The sequence below is a fragment of the Heptranchias perlo genome, chromosome 18, assembly GCF_035084215.1.
Source record: "Heptranchias perlo isolate sHepPer1 chromosome 18, sHepPer1.hap1, whole genome shotgun sequence".
Classification (NCBI taxonomy): Eukaryota; Metazoa; Chordata; class Chondrichthyes; order Hexanchiformes; family Hexanchidae; genus Heptranchias; species Heptranchias perlo.
Genome location: NC_090342.1, coordinates 48,314,335 through 48,331,793, shown reverse-complemented (window position 1 = coordinate 48,331,793; position 17,459 = coordinate 48,314,335). Strand labels below are relative to the sequence as shown.

The 17,459-nt window shown below is 42.8% G+C and overlaps 1 protein-coding gene across 2 annotated transcripts in view; it reads left to right on the top strand.

Annotated features, from left to right (window-relative positions):
• Window positions 1-14,313, top strand: part of pdzrn4 (PDZ domain containing ring finger 4) — a 425,267-nt gene extending 410,954 nt beyond the window's left edge. For both annotated transcript variants that reach the window (XM_067999883.1, XM_067999884.1), the window contains 4 exons: window positions 958-1,020; window positions 6,095-6,196; window positions 9,023-9,139; window positions 12,122-14,313. In XM_067999883.1, coding sequence (XP_067855984.1) covers window positions 958-1,020; window positions 6,095-6,196; window positions 9,023-9,139; window positions 12,122-13,657 — 1,818 coding nt within the window. In that variant the 3' untranslated portion in view covers window positions 13,658-14,313. The remainder of the gene's footprint in view (window positions 1-957; window positions 1,021-6,094; window positions 6,197-9,022; window positions 9,140-12,121) is intronic.
• Window positions 14,314-17,459: the final 3,146 nt, after the last annotated feature.

Here is a 17,459-nt window from a genome sequence, read left to right as displayed (position 1 = left end):
CTGCATTGTCTTTTAGAATGATTCTGGTTTGCATTCCTCATGTGAGGCCAATTTGGAGTCACGACCAGTCCATGCCCAGGAATTACTCTCTAGACTGACGGACTGGAGACTCAACACATCCTGTTATCACTCTGCGTTCTCTCTTCCCCTCAGAATCTACAAGAGTCTTGCTGTATTTCCCTACATCGGTTTACCTGGAACCTTCCCAGGAGTTGGTCAGAATGTCATTCACCTTCAGAATAGTTTTGCACTGTCTTCCACAACTGCGATGACATTCCTTGACATTAAACACCGGTTAAAATGTGCGCATCGACTTACACGTACTAAGTATAGATCCTGGGGGCAGTAAGATCACAGCCGTGGGATACAAGATTGAACCTGAGTCCTGTAAAATGGCATTGAAGTGCACAGGATCACTGGTTGTAGGAACATAGGAACAGGAGTCGGCCATTCAGCCCTTCGGGCCTGTTCTGTCATTTAATTAGACTACGGCTGATCTGCATCTCAACTCCATTTTCCCATCTTTGCTTACCATGTGGGTGTGTGGATGTTTTTAATAACATTTGGTTGATTAAGAATATCATTTCAATAATGCTTTACCCATTAGAAAGAAAAAGACTAGCACCTTTCACGGCCTCAGGATGTCCCAAAGTGTTTTACAGCCAATGAAGTACTTTTGAAGTGTAGTCACTGTTGTAATGTAGGAAACACGGCAGCTGATTTGCGCACAGCAAGATCCCACAAACAGCAATGTGATAATGACCAGATAATTTGCTTTAGCGATGTTGGTTGAGGGATAAATATTGACCAGGACACTGGGGAGAACTCCTTTGCTCTTCTTTGAAATAATGCCATGGAAACTTTTACATCCACCTGAGAGGGCAGACAGGGCCTCAGTTTAACATCTCATCGGAAAAACGGATTAGCCTGACCTTGAACATTTTTGTACTTTCACAGGTTGACCCGAATAGCATTGCCGCCAAAGACGGGCGCATCAGAGAGGGAGATCGGATCGTGCAGGTAAGTGTGAATGGAAATGTTTGTGTGACTGAAATATCAAGGTTCGTCTGGCCGAGACTGAAGCAGAAGGCAAATTCCGCTCCTGCTTATTGCGACGTGAGCAAAACAGAAAACAAAATTGTCAAGCAGGTGGCAGCCTTTGAGGGTCAGGTCTCAGATGTACAACTAAATCCAAAGCTGCACCTGGGAGATAAGCTGATAGCGGGTTTTATTCCAATCGGGCTGTGCACAAGTTTTATGCGATGAAAGCAACCCCACAGCTGGTGCCGTACCATGTCTGGGCCAGCCACACAGACTGTTATCGCCATAGCAACAATCAGACTGGACCCTGTCGGATAGCATTCCAGCTTGGCAGAAGCATGGACCCACACCAAAACGTGTTTTCAAAAAAATAAATCTATACCTTGTCAAAAATAAAGCTGCTTTATGACAGTGAAAACCACCCTTGTCTCGTGGGTATCCAGTTTTTATACAGCCCCTAGCTCGCAGGCCAATATTAGGTTGCTTGCTATGCCGATACATTTGTACATATCAGAAATTCTATATTTTATAATGTGTACTGAGTTATTGGGTGGTTCTTTCAGTTTGTTTAGGGTCCATTTTATCTCTGCAATAGGTATCAAAGCAGAAGCCAACCAGGATGTTGCATTCAATTAATAGTAGATGTTGTTAGAAAGACCAGATAATGTTCTGGCTCAAAATTTGCCAGTGTTGAATATGCTGACGATGACTGGAAATTTGCACTGTCCTGTATATCCAATAGGACAGAATCATCTGCCATCTGGGAATGCAAGAGCACCCAAATCTTAGTCTTGCATAAATAGGGCAGGAAATACCTTTGTTACAGGAATGAAGGCAGGCACAACAGCAACAACAAATTGAATCTAATCTTTGTTGGGATGAGAGGAGAGTGGTGCAACAAATTGTGGAAGGCTTCGTCAGTCAGCAGTGTAGATGGGAGCAGGAAGTTACAAAAGGGCAAAGACAGATTAAGTGAGTGGGCAAATGGAGAGGCAGATGGAGTTCATTGTGGGGAAGTGTGAGGTCATCTCCTTTGGATCCAAGAAAGACAAATCGGAATATTTTCTTAATGACAAGGGACTAGGAACTGTGGAGGAGCAAAGGGATCTAGGTGCCCGGGTACACAAATCACTAAAAGCTGGTGCGCAGGTACGCACAGTAATCAAAAAGGCTGATGGAACGTTGGCCTTTATCTCAAGGGGGGGAAAGTTATGTTTCACTTGTATGGAGCCTTGGTCAGACCCCATTTGGAGTACAGGGTTCAGTTTTGAGCACTGCACCTCAGGAAGGATATATTGGCCTTGGAGGGGTTACAGTGCAGATTCACCAGAATGATACCAGGGCTTAAAGGGGTAAATTGATTGCATAAACTTCTCTCAGACTGGAGGGATTAGGACCACTGCTCTTTCTGATATATAGTAATGACCTGGACTTGGGTATAAAAGGCATAATTACAAAGTTTGCAGATGATGCAAAACTTGGAAATGTTGTAAACAGTGAGGTGGATAGTAGCTGATTTAAGGAGGACATAGACAGACTGGTGAACTTGGCAGATACATAGCAGAGACGTGTGAAGTGATGCACTTTGAAAGGAAGAACAAGTAGACAAAGAGTAAATGGTACAATTTTAAAGGAAGTGCAGGAACCGAGAGACCTGGGGGTGTACGTATACAAATCTTTGAAGGCGGCAGGACATTTGATAAGGCTGTTCAAAAAGCATACAGGGTCCTGGGCTTTGCAAATAGAGACATAGAGTACAAAAGCTAGGAAGCAATGCTAAAACTTTACACATCACTGGTTAGACCTCATCTGGGGTATTGGGGTGATTTTAAACCCCAAGAACGGAGTTGGGGGTGGGTGAGAGTTGAAAATAGTTGTTTTTTGGGTCGCGACCGCAACCTGACTTTATTTCCGGATTTAATGTCGGCGTGTAAAAGTACAGACTTCCCACTGGGAATGCAAAGTCCGAAAATTTTGTGGTTGCGACCCAAAAAAAAATAATTTTCAACTCCCACCCGCCCCCAACCCACCTGTTCTTGGGGTTTAAGATCACCCCCATTGTGTCCAGTTCTGAGCACCACACTTTAGGAAGGATATCAAAGTCTTGGAAAGGGTGCAGAGGAGATTTACTAGAATTGTACCAGGGATGAGAGACTTCAGTTATGTGGAGAGACTGGAGAAGATGGGATTGTTCTCCTTGGAGCAGAGGAGGTTAAAAAGAGATTTAATCGAGGTGTTCAAAATTATGAAATGTTTTAATAGAGTAAATAAGGAGAAAATGTTTCCACTAACCACAAGATACAGATTTAAGGTAATTGGCATAAGAACCAGAGGGGAGATGAGAAGAATTTTTTTTACACAATGAGTTATGATCTGGAATGCACTACCTGAAAGAGTGGTTAAGACAGATTCAACAGTAACTCTCAAAAGGGAATTACATATCTACTTTAAAAGGTAAAATTTGCAGGGCTACGGGGAAAGAGCAGGGGAGTGTGACTAATTGGATAGCTCTTTCAAAGAGCCGGCACAGGCACGATGGGCCAAATGTCCTCTCTCTGTGATGTATGATTCTATGAACTTGGCTTGTATTCCCTTGAGTTTAGAAGGTTGAGGGGTGATCAAATTGAGGTGTTTAAAATGATGAAAGGATTCAATAGGATAGATAGAAACTATTTCCTCTGGTGGGGGAATCTAGAACAAGGAGGCCACAATGTTAAAATTAGAGCTAGGCCATTCAGGAGTGAAATCAGGAAGCACTTTTTCACACAAAGGATAGTGGAAACCTGGGTCAGTCGGCCTGGTCATCTCTGTTGTGATGTCGTTCATCTGTCACCTGGTGAGCTGGTCATTTCCAAGTGGAGGTTTGAATGAAGTTGTTATTGATATTGGTAGCTGGGCAAGTGTGACCCCTTCCAGCCATTTGGCTAGATTTTCATGTATGAAGTAACTGTACGGTGTTTGATGTGCTCTTATGGAATTATAATGGTATTTTTTTAGAACAGGGACGATACGATAATATTTTTTAACCTACTGGAGTGTTGGCCAGTTCTGTGCATCTTTGTTGGAGTGGCATGAATCAGAGCATGACCTGCAACTGTCTTCAAATCTGAGTGAGATCACCCAATCTCATTGGGAAGCCGGGATCTGAGATTGACTTCAGCCTGTGCTGATGGGACTCCTTTCCCTGCTGATTGTAACGGTCTTTGATAAAGATGAGATTGTGCAATCTCACTCAGCGGTTCGACAAGGGTTGGTGTCTGAAACATCACATTGATGCAGTCCTGGGCACTCCTCTGAGCTTGGGGGTTAAAGGGTTGTTGGTGTATTGTTTGACTGTGGTTTGTAATTGTGTCAAGGGTGCCCTGGCAGTTCTGCTGCTGTTCATTTGGTAAATTGTTGGCTGGAAATGTTAAGAGTCAAAAAATTACAATTGAACAAAGACACATTGGTCTTATGGGAATAATAAAGAAAAAAATATTCCTTTCATAAATTGAAAGTTGTTTTACTTTGCATGCCGTCTCTGACGTGGGAGGGAAATAAAAAGAGGTTCCTCACCTTGATGAGCGCAAAGTGAGACCATAACTTTTTTATCTGCACAGAGGTTGTTTCCTGCTGATTAACTGCGAAGAGCATCAGTTATAAGGCAGTGACACAATCAGGACTTCCAGTCTGAGGGAAATTTGATGAGAGTGAAGACACAGCCAAGTGCCAACTGTGTGATGTGTTGCCACATTTATTGGGGTTTCAAGGGCTGCTTTAGGCCCTAGAAGCTTTGTCATTGACCCTTCATTTGCTCTGTTTGATACAAAGTACACCAGTAAACTAAGTCGTGAGATGAGTGTATATACATATACATAACAAAAATAATGCAGCTGCTTGTGCAAGGCGAGTTAAAAGGTCTGTACAACTGAAGGCTTCCAATAATGTGAAGTTCATGGACATCGATATTTTAGTAATGGTGCTGCCTTTTTACAATTGAGGAACCACAAATGTGACTTTCATCAGTGAAAGTTTCCCATTTCCTGGTGATTTGCAGCACTGCGTGTTTTGGTAGAACTGAGAGATGGTATAATGGAATGCAGTGTTAGTTTCAAGTATGGGACTATGTACAATCTTCATTAGAATTTATTGGGTGGGAGAGATTTGAAAATACTTGCATGTGACATTAATGGCACTGGTAGAGTATCTTGAGGTTTTTCTTCTCATGGGGGTGGGAGGGGCGGGGGAGAGTCGGCCACTTGTACTGACAGGGTAACCTGGGACATTGAACTTCACTCTGTCGTTTCTGTTAGCACCACTATTCCAAAATGCTGTAGCTTCAGAATTCACCTGATGCCTTAATCTTTGAATTGGAAGTCGTCTCACAAAAAAACCCACTTCAGGAACCTTTCCAGAAGATTATTCCTTTTTGCAAATATTTATTTACAGCCTGCTTCCTCCTCTGCACATAACCTGCAGACATGAGCAAGTAACTCCCTTTGTCCGCACCATGTCTGTCCCTGGTACAAAGTAGCTCAGAGGAGGAAATTTTTAATTCAGTGCCAAGTTCTGCATCGGTCTGAAATGCTTCGATGAAAGAGAAATCAGCAGTGGCCTGTAAGCAGTGCAACTCCACCTTGTGTTGCAACGTAATGATGCATTCTTTCTAATTGGCTCCCCCACGAGTGTGGAGGTTGACTGATTCCAACTCCAGCACTATTATCTCTGACTGACACTTCCATTACTCTGAAGGGAAAAAAGATGAACGTCACCTGTCATCTGCCAGTTAATTGTGTTGCTGGATGTATGTCGCTGGGGCACATGTTGGACATTTATGAACATTATGGCTTCCTCTGATGTCCAGCTTCCTTTGCCGATCGATAACAACTTCTGCAGTAAGCACATAATTGAGTGACGGCACTTACTGCTGTGATTCCCGAAGTGGAGTCTTTTGTGTGAAAAGCCATGTCAATTCTTAACACAGATGAGCTGTAATTTGCTTTTTACTGTGTTCAGTGTTGACGCTGTGAAAATAAATGGTATGCTTTTTGTTTTGATCTCTTCCTCCTTGCAGATAAATGGCAAGGATGTCCAAGACCGGGAGGAGGCAGTGGCATTACTCTCCAGTGAGGAAAGCAGGAATATTCTGCTGCTGGTTGCCAGACCAGAGATCCAGGTAATTACTGATTGAAAGAGAAAAATAATTTATATTTAAATTGCGCGTTTCACATCCTCAAGAGGTCCTAAAATGCTTCGTGGTCAAAAGTACTTTTTTTTTTTAAGTGTAGGCAAACACTGCAGCAAGGTTTCAGAAACAGCAATGAGATAAATGACCAGATAATCTGTTTTCTGCAGTGTTGGTTGAGGAATAGATATTGGCCAGGAGAACTTTACAAGTCCACTTGAGAGGGCCTCGATTTGATGTCTTGGCCTCTGACATTGCAGCACTCCCTCAGTACTACACTGAAGTGTCAGCCTAGATTATGTGTTCAAGTTTCTGGAGTGGGACTTGAACCCACGACCTCCTGCCTCAGAGGTGAGACTGCTACCAATCAGCCAAGGCAAATACCTACGGGAATGGACAGTTCCCTTGCTCTCCATGGATCGTGGCTAGCAGTAGTGATGGCACGGTAGGGATTACAAACCTCTCACAGCAGACACTTGTGATTAAGCCTACACCAGAAGCATTGCTTTGCATATTTTTTCATTCCTTGAGGGGGAAAAAAATGTTGGCACGCATTCCTCCCTTTGTATGGCAATGAGCAATCCATGGGCATTTAAAAACATATGGATCCAGAAATGATTCCTGCAGTAATTACAAAAAAACTCTTGTGAATGTCACAATAAAATAAAAAATAATAGATGCTCAAATTGGGAGTTGTAATTTAAGATTAAGTTTTGAATTATACTTGAGCGTTCCCTCTGAGCCTCATAGCTTTACCATATCCAGGCATATCATATTCTATGTATTTGGATACCATCACCACTGTCTATTCCCTTATATTTCTCAACTGAGAAACCCAATGCTAGGAGGTAACGGGCTAAGACCAAACTAACACTCGCTGTGACTGACTGGATAAGGCTTGTGGCATTAAATCACATTTATTGCTAATTGAAAAACTCTGTACTCGCTTATTTGGAATTTTGTACTTTCTCAAGTATTGTTGTTAAAGGCCAATCCAGGGTTTTTCTGGCTCTGTTCAATCTTTCTGGTCGCGAGGAGCTTGCAGCAGCAGCTGAGGCTTGTTTCCTTAGTCTAACTGCACAATGTGGTTCTGGCATGGGTTACGCCCCTTGCGACTCCAACCTAACCTCCCCCATATTGCAAGGTCAGGTCCCAACTTTTTTGGGGTTGCACAAAAAATGCCTGATGCATTAATCAGGCCTTGGAGCCAGAAGAGTGTGCAATGAAAGGTGGCCCTATGTGGAGGAAAGGGGCCAGCCATCTAATTTGTGGATGGCCTCGCTTGAAGAGGGAAAAAAATAACAGGGCCCTGGGGAAAGAGCAGGGGAGTGGGACTAATTGGATAGCTCTTTCAAACAGCTGGCACAGGCACAATGGGATGAATGGCCTCCTCCTGTGCTGTATCTACTAAGATATGTGCTCAAGCATATCCCACTAATTTACATAGGCGTAGCGTAGTGTCTGCATCTTATTTTCAGGATTTGGCATTTCTCTGATGGTGTGTTTCACAATTTAACGCTCATTAGTTTTAAAAGAATCTGGAGACATTCAAAGAAATACACAATGTATTTTCAGAATTAATCACTAACATTTTGTACAAATGTGGTGTGTTAAATTGAAACCTGTCATGTAAACGTTTCCTATGGGAATTCCAATGTTGAAATGTCAACACATAACTGTCACACCACTAGATGGTGCTGTATTCTCCTCTTCCCACAAATCAGTCAAAATGCTTTCTGAAATAAAGTTTTTACTTGAAGGCCTTGGACTTGATAGTTTTGCCCAGAATTGAGACTGTGATAGTTGAATGTAGATTTTATAGTTTTAGCAGCATGTGTAATTTCCTAGGATGCATTAGTACCAGTTGGTCTGCTGGAATATTTTTGTTTCTGTTTGTATCAATGCCATATACAAATTTATCATTGCATCTTTATTTTTATGCTGTTAAGTCCCTTTTTATGAAACCCAAAATGCTGTTGGTCTTTGTTATGGCTTTATCTCCCTGCACTTACACTTTCAAGGAATTATAGTTGTGAAGTCCTATGTTGTCTTTCCATTTAGTGTATTCTCTTTTTTTTCATCTAAAATATATTACCTCAGATTTCTCCATATTAAATTGCATCTGCTAAACCACCTATGCCTCCCTGAAGTCTTTTACAGTTGAGCTCGCTGTTTGCCAAACCACACTTTTGCGTCACCTGCAAATTTCGAGATTATGCTCCCTATTCTCAAGTCCAAATCACCTATCAATACTGAGAACAAAAGTGGACGCAGCACTAATCTAGGGATACACCACTCTCCAATCTAAGCAACACCCATTTACCCAAAATCTTTGTTTCCTGTCTGTCAACTGACTTTGTATTCATGCCAATACATTTCCTCTTATACTAACAAGCCTCCTGTGACACACACCTTCTGAAAATCTATTACACACATGTTGCAGTTGCAGTTGCTTTTACTGGTCCTCCAACAATGTTTGTGCAACTCATTCTGAATACAATTGAAAAGATTTCATTCCTTTATAACATGGCTTCCTGATTACTCCATAATCCTCTGACTTGTGGACTCGCATATCAGCTGAGTTCCAAATGAATGACTGTGTTACAACCATGAATGGCTCCCTCTGATGGACACAGATGCAATTACACAATATAGTCCTAAACCTGACAAATCCAACAAAGAATTCCTGGAAACAACATATTCTGAACCCTGCAAGCACCCATATAGCATTTGTTTATTCAGCTTTAGATTTTCTGATTCTTAGTTGGGAGTTGTACTGTTTTGTGATTGTTTGTAACATCTTGTCTTGTTTATCAGTTGGATGAGGGATGGCTTGACGATGACCGGAATGACTTTCTTGATGAGCTACATATGGATATGTTGGAAGAGCAACACAATCAAGCGATGCAGTTTACAGCTACTGGCCTTGAGCAGGTAACATTCGTGACAGCCTATGAACAGATAGGCATCTGCCATTTGTTATCCATTATATTATGATATTCATGCTTTCATTTAAGTGCCAACAGAGAGATATTTATAGTAAAACAGCTCTCAATCTTGCCCTAGGTGACATTCATTTTAACAAATGTTTCTGCCCTTCAGACCAACATGCTTCTGACAGTCATGTTATATCAGCTATCTGAGTCATTCTGAATAGAGCAAATGGTCATGATATTGTTGACCTATTATTTCTCCTTTTGGTAATTTTTTTTCCTCAACATAACTCCTACGTGATAGAACACTTTTTGTTGCAGGTCTGAACAATGCAGGTTAGATGCAGAGTAGAGTCTCTCCATTCTGCACCAATAATGTCCTTTAAACCTAAACGCAGAAAAGCAATCCATGTTGCATCAGTGTGAAGTTTCCATTTCCTATGACAGCCACCCTTTTGGCCTCTGAATGAAACTGTCAATTAGCGTTGGGAGCAGATTTGTACTCTAGAAGTTCACCTTTAAGAACTGGGTGGAGGCTGCCAGACTCATTTTGTTGAGCACCTTTAAGGCAGATTTTCATCTCATTCTGCCCAGTTCCCATTCTATTCCAAGCAAGAGTTGGCAAAGCGAGATTTTGAATTAAGGATTTTCAAAGTCTGATAAACAGAAGTACTCCTCAAGGAGGGGATGGTCCTTTAAGCAATAGATTACCATCCACCATCTGCTGTTGATTTTCCCCAATCTGGCAACTAACATTGACAGAATTTGATCATCTATCCTATTCTTCTGATTGGTGTCTTACCTTGCCACAATGAGAATCAACTAGGAATCCAGAAAACAGATGTCGCTAACTATTCTGATCTCCCACCACAGTTCCTAATGGTCTCACCTCCAACTGGAAGTAACGCCTAATAAAACCTCGCACTGATAAGACTCCCCTGATCACTTGAAACCAATTGACCTGCCTGTTTATCATCTGGTCTGCATCCAAGCAGATGTTTCTTGTAATCTTGAAAGGAATACCAAGGGTATACCAAGGCTTGCCCGTATGATAGGGCCAACTGGATCAATCTCAAACAGGAAGTTGTTACCTCAGACTGGCATCCAACCTACACTTCAAAAGGTTCAGAATTCACCTGGGTTCACACCAAGCTGATTGCTGAAGAGTGCCATATCCTATCATATCAGCTAAGTACGCACAACAGCCCAACATTCTGGCTGTATTTGCCACAGTATTAATCAAAACATGGAAGTGTTTTCCAGTTGAGTATTACTGCTTAACCACAGATCAGGAAAGTGCATTTACTTACCACGTCCCAGTACAAAAAGACCTGGTCATCAGCTCATGAGAGTTATAAGTCAAAGAAACTATGTGACTCTCAGACACACCACAAAGATTAATAATGGAAGATTGTCAAATCAAATATATTTGTAACATTGAATGCCATCTAATGGAATCATGGAATCTTACTGCACAGAAGGAGGCCATACAGCCCACCCTGTCTGTGCTGGCTCTTTGAAAGAGCTATCCAATTAGTCCCACTCCCCTGCTCTTTGCTCATAACTGTGCAATTTTCTCCCTTTCAAGTATTGATCTAATTCCCTTTAGAATGTCTTAGTTTTTTGGAATGTTGTTTGCAGTCTTGCACCTCTTTTCTTGTCTTTTTCATTTAGGCTGGCTTCTCTTAGTGCTTCCAACACCCTTTCAGACAGTACATTCCAGATCATAATAACTTGCTGCATTAAAAAAAAATCTCCTCATCTCACCTCTGGCTCTTTTGCAAATTACCTTAAATCTGCGTCCTCTGGTTACCGACCCTTCTGCCACTGGAAACAGTTTCTTCTTATTTACTCTATTGAAACCCTTCATGATTTTGAACACCTCTATTAAATCTCTGCTTATCCTTCTCTACTCTAAGGAGAACAACCCCAGCTTCTCCAGTCTCTCCACATAACTGAAGTCCCTCATCCCTGGTACCATTCTAGTAAATCTCCTCTGCACCCTCTCCATGGCCTTGACATCATTCCTAAAGTGTGATGCCCAGAACTGGGCACAATACTAACCAATGATTTATAAAGGTTTAACATAACTTCCTTGCTTTTGTACTCTTTGCCTCCATTTATAAATCCAAAGCTCCCATATGCTTTTTTAACAGACTTATCTACTTGACCTGCCACCTTCAAAGATTTCTGTACATAAACCCCAAGGCCCCTCTGCACCTCCTTTAAAATTGTACCATTTAGTTTATATTGCCTTTCCTCATTCTTCCTTTAAAAATGCATCACTTCATACTTCTCTGCGATAAATTTAATTTGCCATGTACCTGCCCATTTCACCAGACTGTCTATGTCTTCCTCAAGTCTGCTACTATCTTCCTCACCGTTTACTACTTTTCGTGTCATCTGCAAACTTTGAAATTATGCCCTGTATACCCAAGTTCAGGTCATTAATATAATAATCTACCCCACTTCTATTCTATTGAGAAAAATGGAATCAAATGCCATATATCTCTGGACACTGTGGAGTTGTTGAAGGGTTATCTCAGATCAGGTAGCAAGTGTTTCACTGAAGTCTTCCAATCTAATCAGCCAATTCACAGTCAAATACAAGAATGGTGCAAAGGGCAGGTTCTGCATTGATTGTGAAATGCATTAGGACCATTTGAGGATGTGAGAAGACCCTATATAAATGCAAGGACTTTCTCTCTAAGGACATCATTTCAAAATTGAAGTTGCTGCTTCAGGGAGATTAAGTGTACCCTAACAAGTCAACCAAGAGCGAGTGATCCTTACATGCACTTGTCAAGTCTTTTCTTCACTCTCAGAGCCTCCTTAAACCCACCTCTTTGACCAAACTGTTGGTCACCCCTCCTAGTATTTCCTTCTTTGGCGCAGTGTCGATTTTTGTACATTAACGGTGCTATATAAACGCAACTGGTCATTTAGTTTCTGCGTCTGAATGTAATTTTTTTTTGTCACGCAGAAAAAGCACGAAGAAGATGGTGGAACAACAGACACTGCAACCACCTCTTCCAATAACCATGAGAAGGACAGTGGGCTAGGCCGTACAGATGAGAGCGTGAGGAACGATGAGAGTTCAGAGCAGGAGATACTGGGAGAGGAGCAGAACAGCACCTCGCTGCAAAGCCAGCGGGAGCTCGGCTACAGTCAGGACACTTTGGGCAGCAGCGAGCTCCAGTGCAATGAAAGCTTTGTATCGGGGGAATATAATGACTCGGATTTTGTTGGCACTCAGGATGAAGAGTGCGAGAGGTTCAAGGAGCTTCTGGAGCTGAAGTGCAAGATGAGCAATCGAAGCCAGTTTGACCTTTACTATTCCACAAGCACAATAGAATGCGGCAGGAGGCAGCAAGAGGTGGTGGATCGGGAGCTGGAGATGCTCAATGAGGAACTGAGGAACATTGAACTGGAGTGCCAGAATATCATGCAGGCACACCAGCTTCAGAAAGTGAGGGAGCAGTATGGAGATGTGTGGTCAATCCATGGCGGTGGGTTCAGGAACTACAACACTAGCATAGACATGCAAAGGGGAAAGCTGGCAGACATCATGGAGCACCCCGAGAAATCGGACAAAGATAGCTCCAGTGCCTACAACACAGCGGAGAGCTGCCGCAGCACACCCTTGACCGTAGATCGGTCACCAGACAGCTCACTCCAGCGAATCGTCAGCATCACCAACAAGAAGAACCTGAGAAGTTCCATCGAAGCCGCTCAGGCTTCGTCCAGGCAGAACAGCAGAGAGGCCAGTCCTGCCGTAAGCAGCTCTTCGGAAACGCCGGAAACGGCCGTGCCTGGGGAGGACACGGAGAACGTGACGGAGGGGAGCAAGTCCGGAGACCAGGAGAAGGGCAGCGGCCAGCATGTTCCTTACCTGTCGCCGTACCACAGCTCTCCTTACAGGCACGTCAACATACCCGCCCATGCGAGGCACTACCAGAGCTACATGCAGCTCATCCAACAGAAATCTGCGGTGGAGTACGCCAACAGCCAGCTCAGCCTGGTGAGCATGTGCAAAGACTCTCACAAAGCCTCGGCGGAGTCCAAGATGGAGTGGAAGGTGAAGATCCGCAGCGACGGGACTCGCTACGTCACAAAGCGGCCCGTGCGGGACCGCCTGCTCAAGGAACGTGCCTTAAAGATCAAAGAGGAGCGCTGCGGCATGACCACGGACGACGACGCCATGAGCGAGATGAAGACCGGCCGCTACTGGAGCAAGGAAGAGCGAAAGCAGCACGTGGTGAGAGCCAAGGAGCAGCGGAGACGGAGGGAGTTCATGATGCGCAGCCGGTTGGAGTGCCTCAGGGAGAACCCCCAGAGCGGCGGCGAAGGGAAAAAAGAAGTCAACATAATCGAACTGAGCCACAGAAAAATGATGAGAAAGCGCAACAAGAAAATCTTTGACAACTGGATGACAATCCAAGAACTAATGACACACGGTGCCAAGTCTCCAGATGGCACGAGAATCTACAATTCCTTCCTGTCGGTTACTACTGTGTAAAGGGGACTCTTTTTATAAGGACGCTACCCATTTGAGGTAGAATACAATTGCCTCGTTAAATGTGGCATGTCACTTTTTCTATCTGAGAACTGCTTCTAATCTAATTATGGTTTTTACAAGCAGTTGCTGATCACTTTTACAAAATGTATTACAGGTTGTGGTACCTTTGTCTGTAGGTTGCAGCTTTCCGTCATCCATATCATGATCTTCAACCCTGTTATTTGTAAAAAAAAAGGAGCCATATTTCATATTATACTATGCCTATTGTAACTTAAGAATCTGACTTTATTACAAGTCCATTAACCATTACACAGGTTTCTTTTGTAATGTATGTTTATGTTATTAAAACTATAATTATGATGCCAAACCCCAGTAGCTTTGCATACTTGTCCACATGCATTGCGGTGCTAGCTTATACATAACTTTACTTTCTCTACTGTTAAGTGGAGCATAAACTATTAACATCCGAGCTTTTAACTTTCACATTTGTTCAGCCATGTATTGTACAATTAGACTGTAAATTAAAAGTGTATTGTCCAAGTAAAGTGTAGGTGGATGAGTAACTCGTACTCTAGTGGAATCGATGCTGTAGTCAGGTAAATATGTTGGTTATTGTGAAGATGAAAAAAATAAATTATTGCTTATATTTGAAGAAATACAGATTGCAGAGTAAATGTTATTACAAAATCCTTTCCTGGACTCATTACAAATATCTTATTGTTGACATTGAACGGGTTTAACTGGCCTCGGGAGAACTGTTATTTTAAAGACCACGGCCTACAATCAATAGTATTTCTATTAAATTCTTAGCAACTGAACTTTCCAGAGGCTTCGTGCTTTTTTGCTAATCTCTGTGTACTGAATTTTAAATTACCAATCGAACCCGCATATGCATCTTCTTTGACATTAGGACAAGACCGGTGTGTATAATAGATATTTTAAGCAGGCAAAGAAGATGCACTGCATTCTCATCTCTCATGGAAGTGAGCCACCCCTCCTGAAGTCGGGTGCTTTGACTGGGCGAGCTCGGAAACAAACTACGCCAAATCCCATTCCAAACAAAAAGGTTTGCTGGCAGACAGACAGTAGTGGGAGTGTGTTCCTTCAAGTGAAAGTATTTGTGGCAGGGTGAGGGTGGCAATGAACTGCAATCCAAGAAACCTTTGAGCGTCTGGTGTACAATTCTTGCACACCGGCTCGGGGAACTTGGAACATGGATCCAAGCAATTGCTTTTAGCGTTCTTACAAGGAAGTCTTGAGCAGCTGTCTGGAAACTTGGAACATCCAACAAGGGTAGTATTGAGTCTTTATTTGGGTTGGAGGTGGCAGGTGGAAGCCTGTAACATTCATCTGGGCAACTGTGGGAAGAGCAGCCAATCTGCCATTCCGAGCATCTGAACAGGTTGGACACTTAGTTCTGGGCTAATGTTACGTGCAAAGGGGCGGGGAGGTACTGTATTAACACTTTGGCATTGGATTAAATGCTTCAACATGATGTAGGGTCTACTATATCTTGGGACTACGCGGGCACCAAATTGGCTTAGTTTAATGTTGATTTTAACTGGTTTGCTTTTGAGCACAATCGCAGAATTAGATGATGTCATCCCACTTGCCTGGATGAGTGCAGCTCCAACAACACTCAAGAAGCTTGACACCATCCAGGACAAAGCAGCCCATTTGATTGGCACCCCATTCACCACCCTAAACATTCACTCCCTTCACCACCGGCGCACCGTGGCTGCAGTGTATACCGTCCACAGGATGCACTGCAACAACTCGCCAAAAATTATTTGACAGCACCTCCCAAACCCGTGACAGCAAGCACATGGGACCAACACCACCTGCACGTTCCCCTCCAAGTCACACACCATCCCGACTTGGAAATATGTCATCGTTCCTTCGTCGTCGCTGGGTCAAAATCCTGGAACTCCCTACCTAACAGCACTGTGGGAGAACCTTCACCACACGGACGGCAGCGGTTCAAGAAGGCGGCTCACCACCACCTTCTCAAGGGCAATTAGGGATGGGCAATAAATGCCGGCCTCGCCAGCGACACCCACATCCCATGAACAAATAAAAAGAAATGTAACCAACCAAATTGATCTGCAGACCTTAAATCTAACCTCAATATTGATACACAAGCTTGCAAAAAAATTCTGCCATACAGGACATCATGTTGTCCCAATTAGGGAATCTATTTTGTGACTGTAAGACACATCATAATGCTGCCTGTTGGGGTCAATCTTCAACTGTCTTAAGCAGTGCAATGATTATGATAATAAAAACTTAAAATGGGTGAAATGTAGTGTAAAGAACGCTGCTGACAAAATTTGGACTTTTATTACAATTAGCCGTACAATTTTGCAATCTTATGTGCTCTGCACGTGGTCTATTTAGCATGTTATTAAATTGAGTACCTGCCGATGACAATACAAACAGCAGATGACTGAACGAGGTGCATCAGGAGAGGGATGGAGGGGCAGACACCTTGAATTAAAATTCGGAACTTCAAACAGCAAGTGTGCCTGTTCTACAACAGTCAGCAATAACACATCTTGGTACAACTATATTTGGTAAATTGCAAACATTGTTCTTACAACAAGAAGTTAAATTGATATAGATTAACATAGAAAAATGATCCAATGTGCTTCTCCAAGATATATTCAAGAAAAAATGCTAGGGATGGTGAGCATATGCTTTGGCAAAGAGGTCAATTTTCAGAAGAGAGTTGGCGAGGTGGAGGGGTTTAGGGAGGGAATTCCAGGCAGCTGTAGGCACAGCTGCCAATGTTGAAGTAAAGGGAGGGGAGTGCATAAGAGGATGGTGTTGGAGGAATGTAAAATTCGGGGGTGGCGGGTGGTTAGCGTTGGAGGCGGTTGGAGAGCTGGGAGCAAGGCCATGGAAGGATTTAAGCAGGAAAAAATAATTCAAATTTGAGGCTTTAGGCAAACGGAAACCAAAGCAGGTCAGCGAGGACAGGGTTGATAGGCAAGCAGAACTGGTATGGGATAGGATATGGGCTGCAGAGATTTGGATGAGGTGAAGTTTATGGAGGGTGGGAGGCCAGCCAGGAGACCATTGAAATAGTTGAGTTTGGAAATAAAAAAAGGAATGGGTGAAGGTTTCAGGGTTTCTTACCTTCAGTTCCTCCTCCTATTGTAGGGTGGTGCATGGGATATTGGATTTCATGTCCTGGACATTGGTGGTAGTGATCCTCATGTTGCTAAGTGGAGGGGGAGGGAAGAGGAAGTCATGAATGAGCCTTGTAAATGTGTAAAGTTACACTGAAACTTTTTTAGCAATTTTTAGCACCATTTTGACAGAACATGGAGCGTTTTAAAGAGAAATACCATCAATTGGTAGAAAAAGACCCCTGCCCACCAAAAAACATTCATTGGAAATCTCATTACTTACCTTCTAAGGCCATCAGCCTGTTTCAATGGAAACCACAACAAATGATGCAGATTTCAAAGGATGCCTCAGGACCTCAGCAGCGTTCTGTAAGAAGAGAGACAAAGAGAAGACAGCTAAAAATGTCAACATGGTTCTGAGAGTCAGTTTCAGTCAACTTTTGCATAATGGAGCACATTACAGTTTCATTCCTCTGTTAACCTTTGTTTTAACTTTTCTTTTTAAGCATGCATGACATATCATCAAAAAGCCTGATAGCTTCCAGCACAACACGTGAAATTTAAGTTTAGCCGAATATCATCTCATACGTGCTATGTGACTTTAAAATATGCTTTTTGAGGACTTTGCAAAAAAAAAGATATTCAAACAATACACTTATAAACGTAATGGA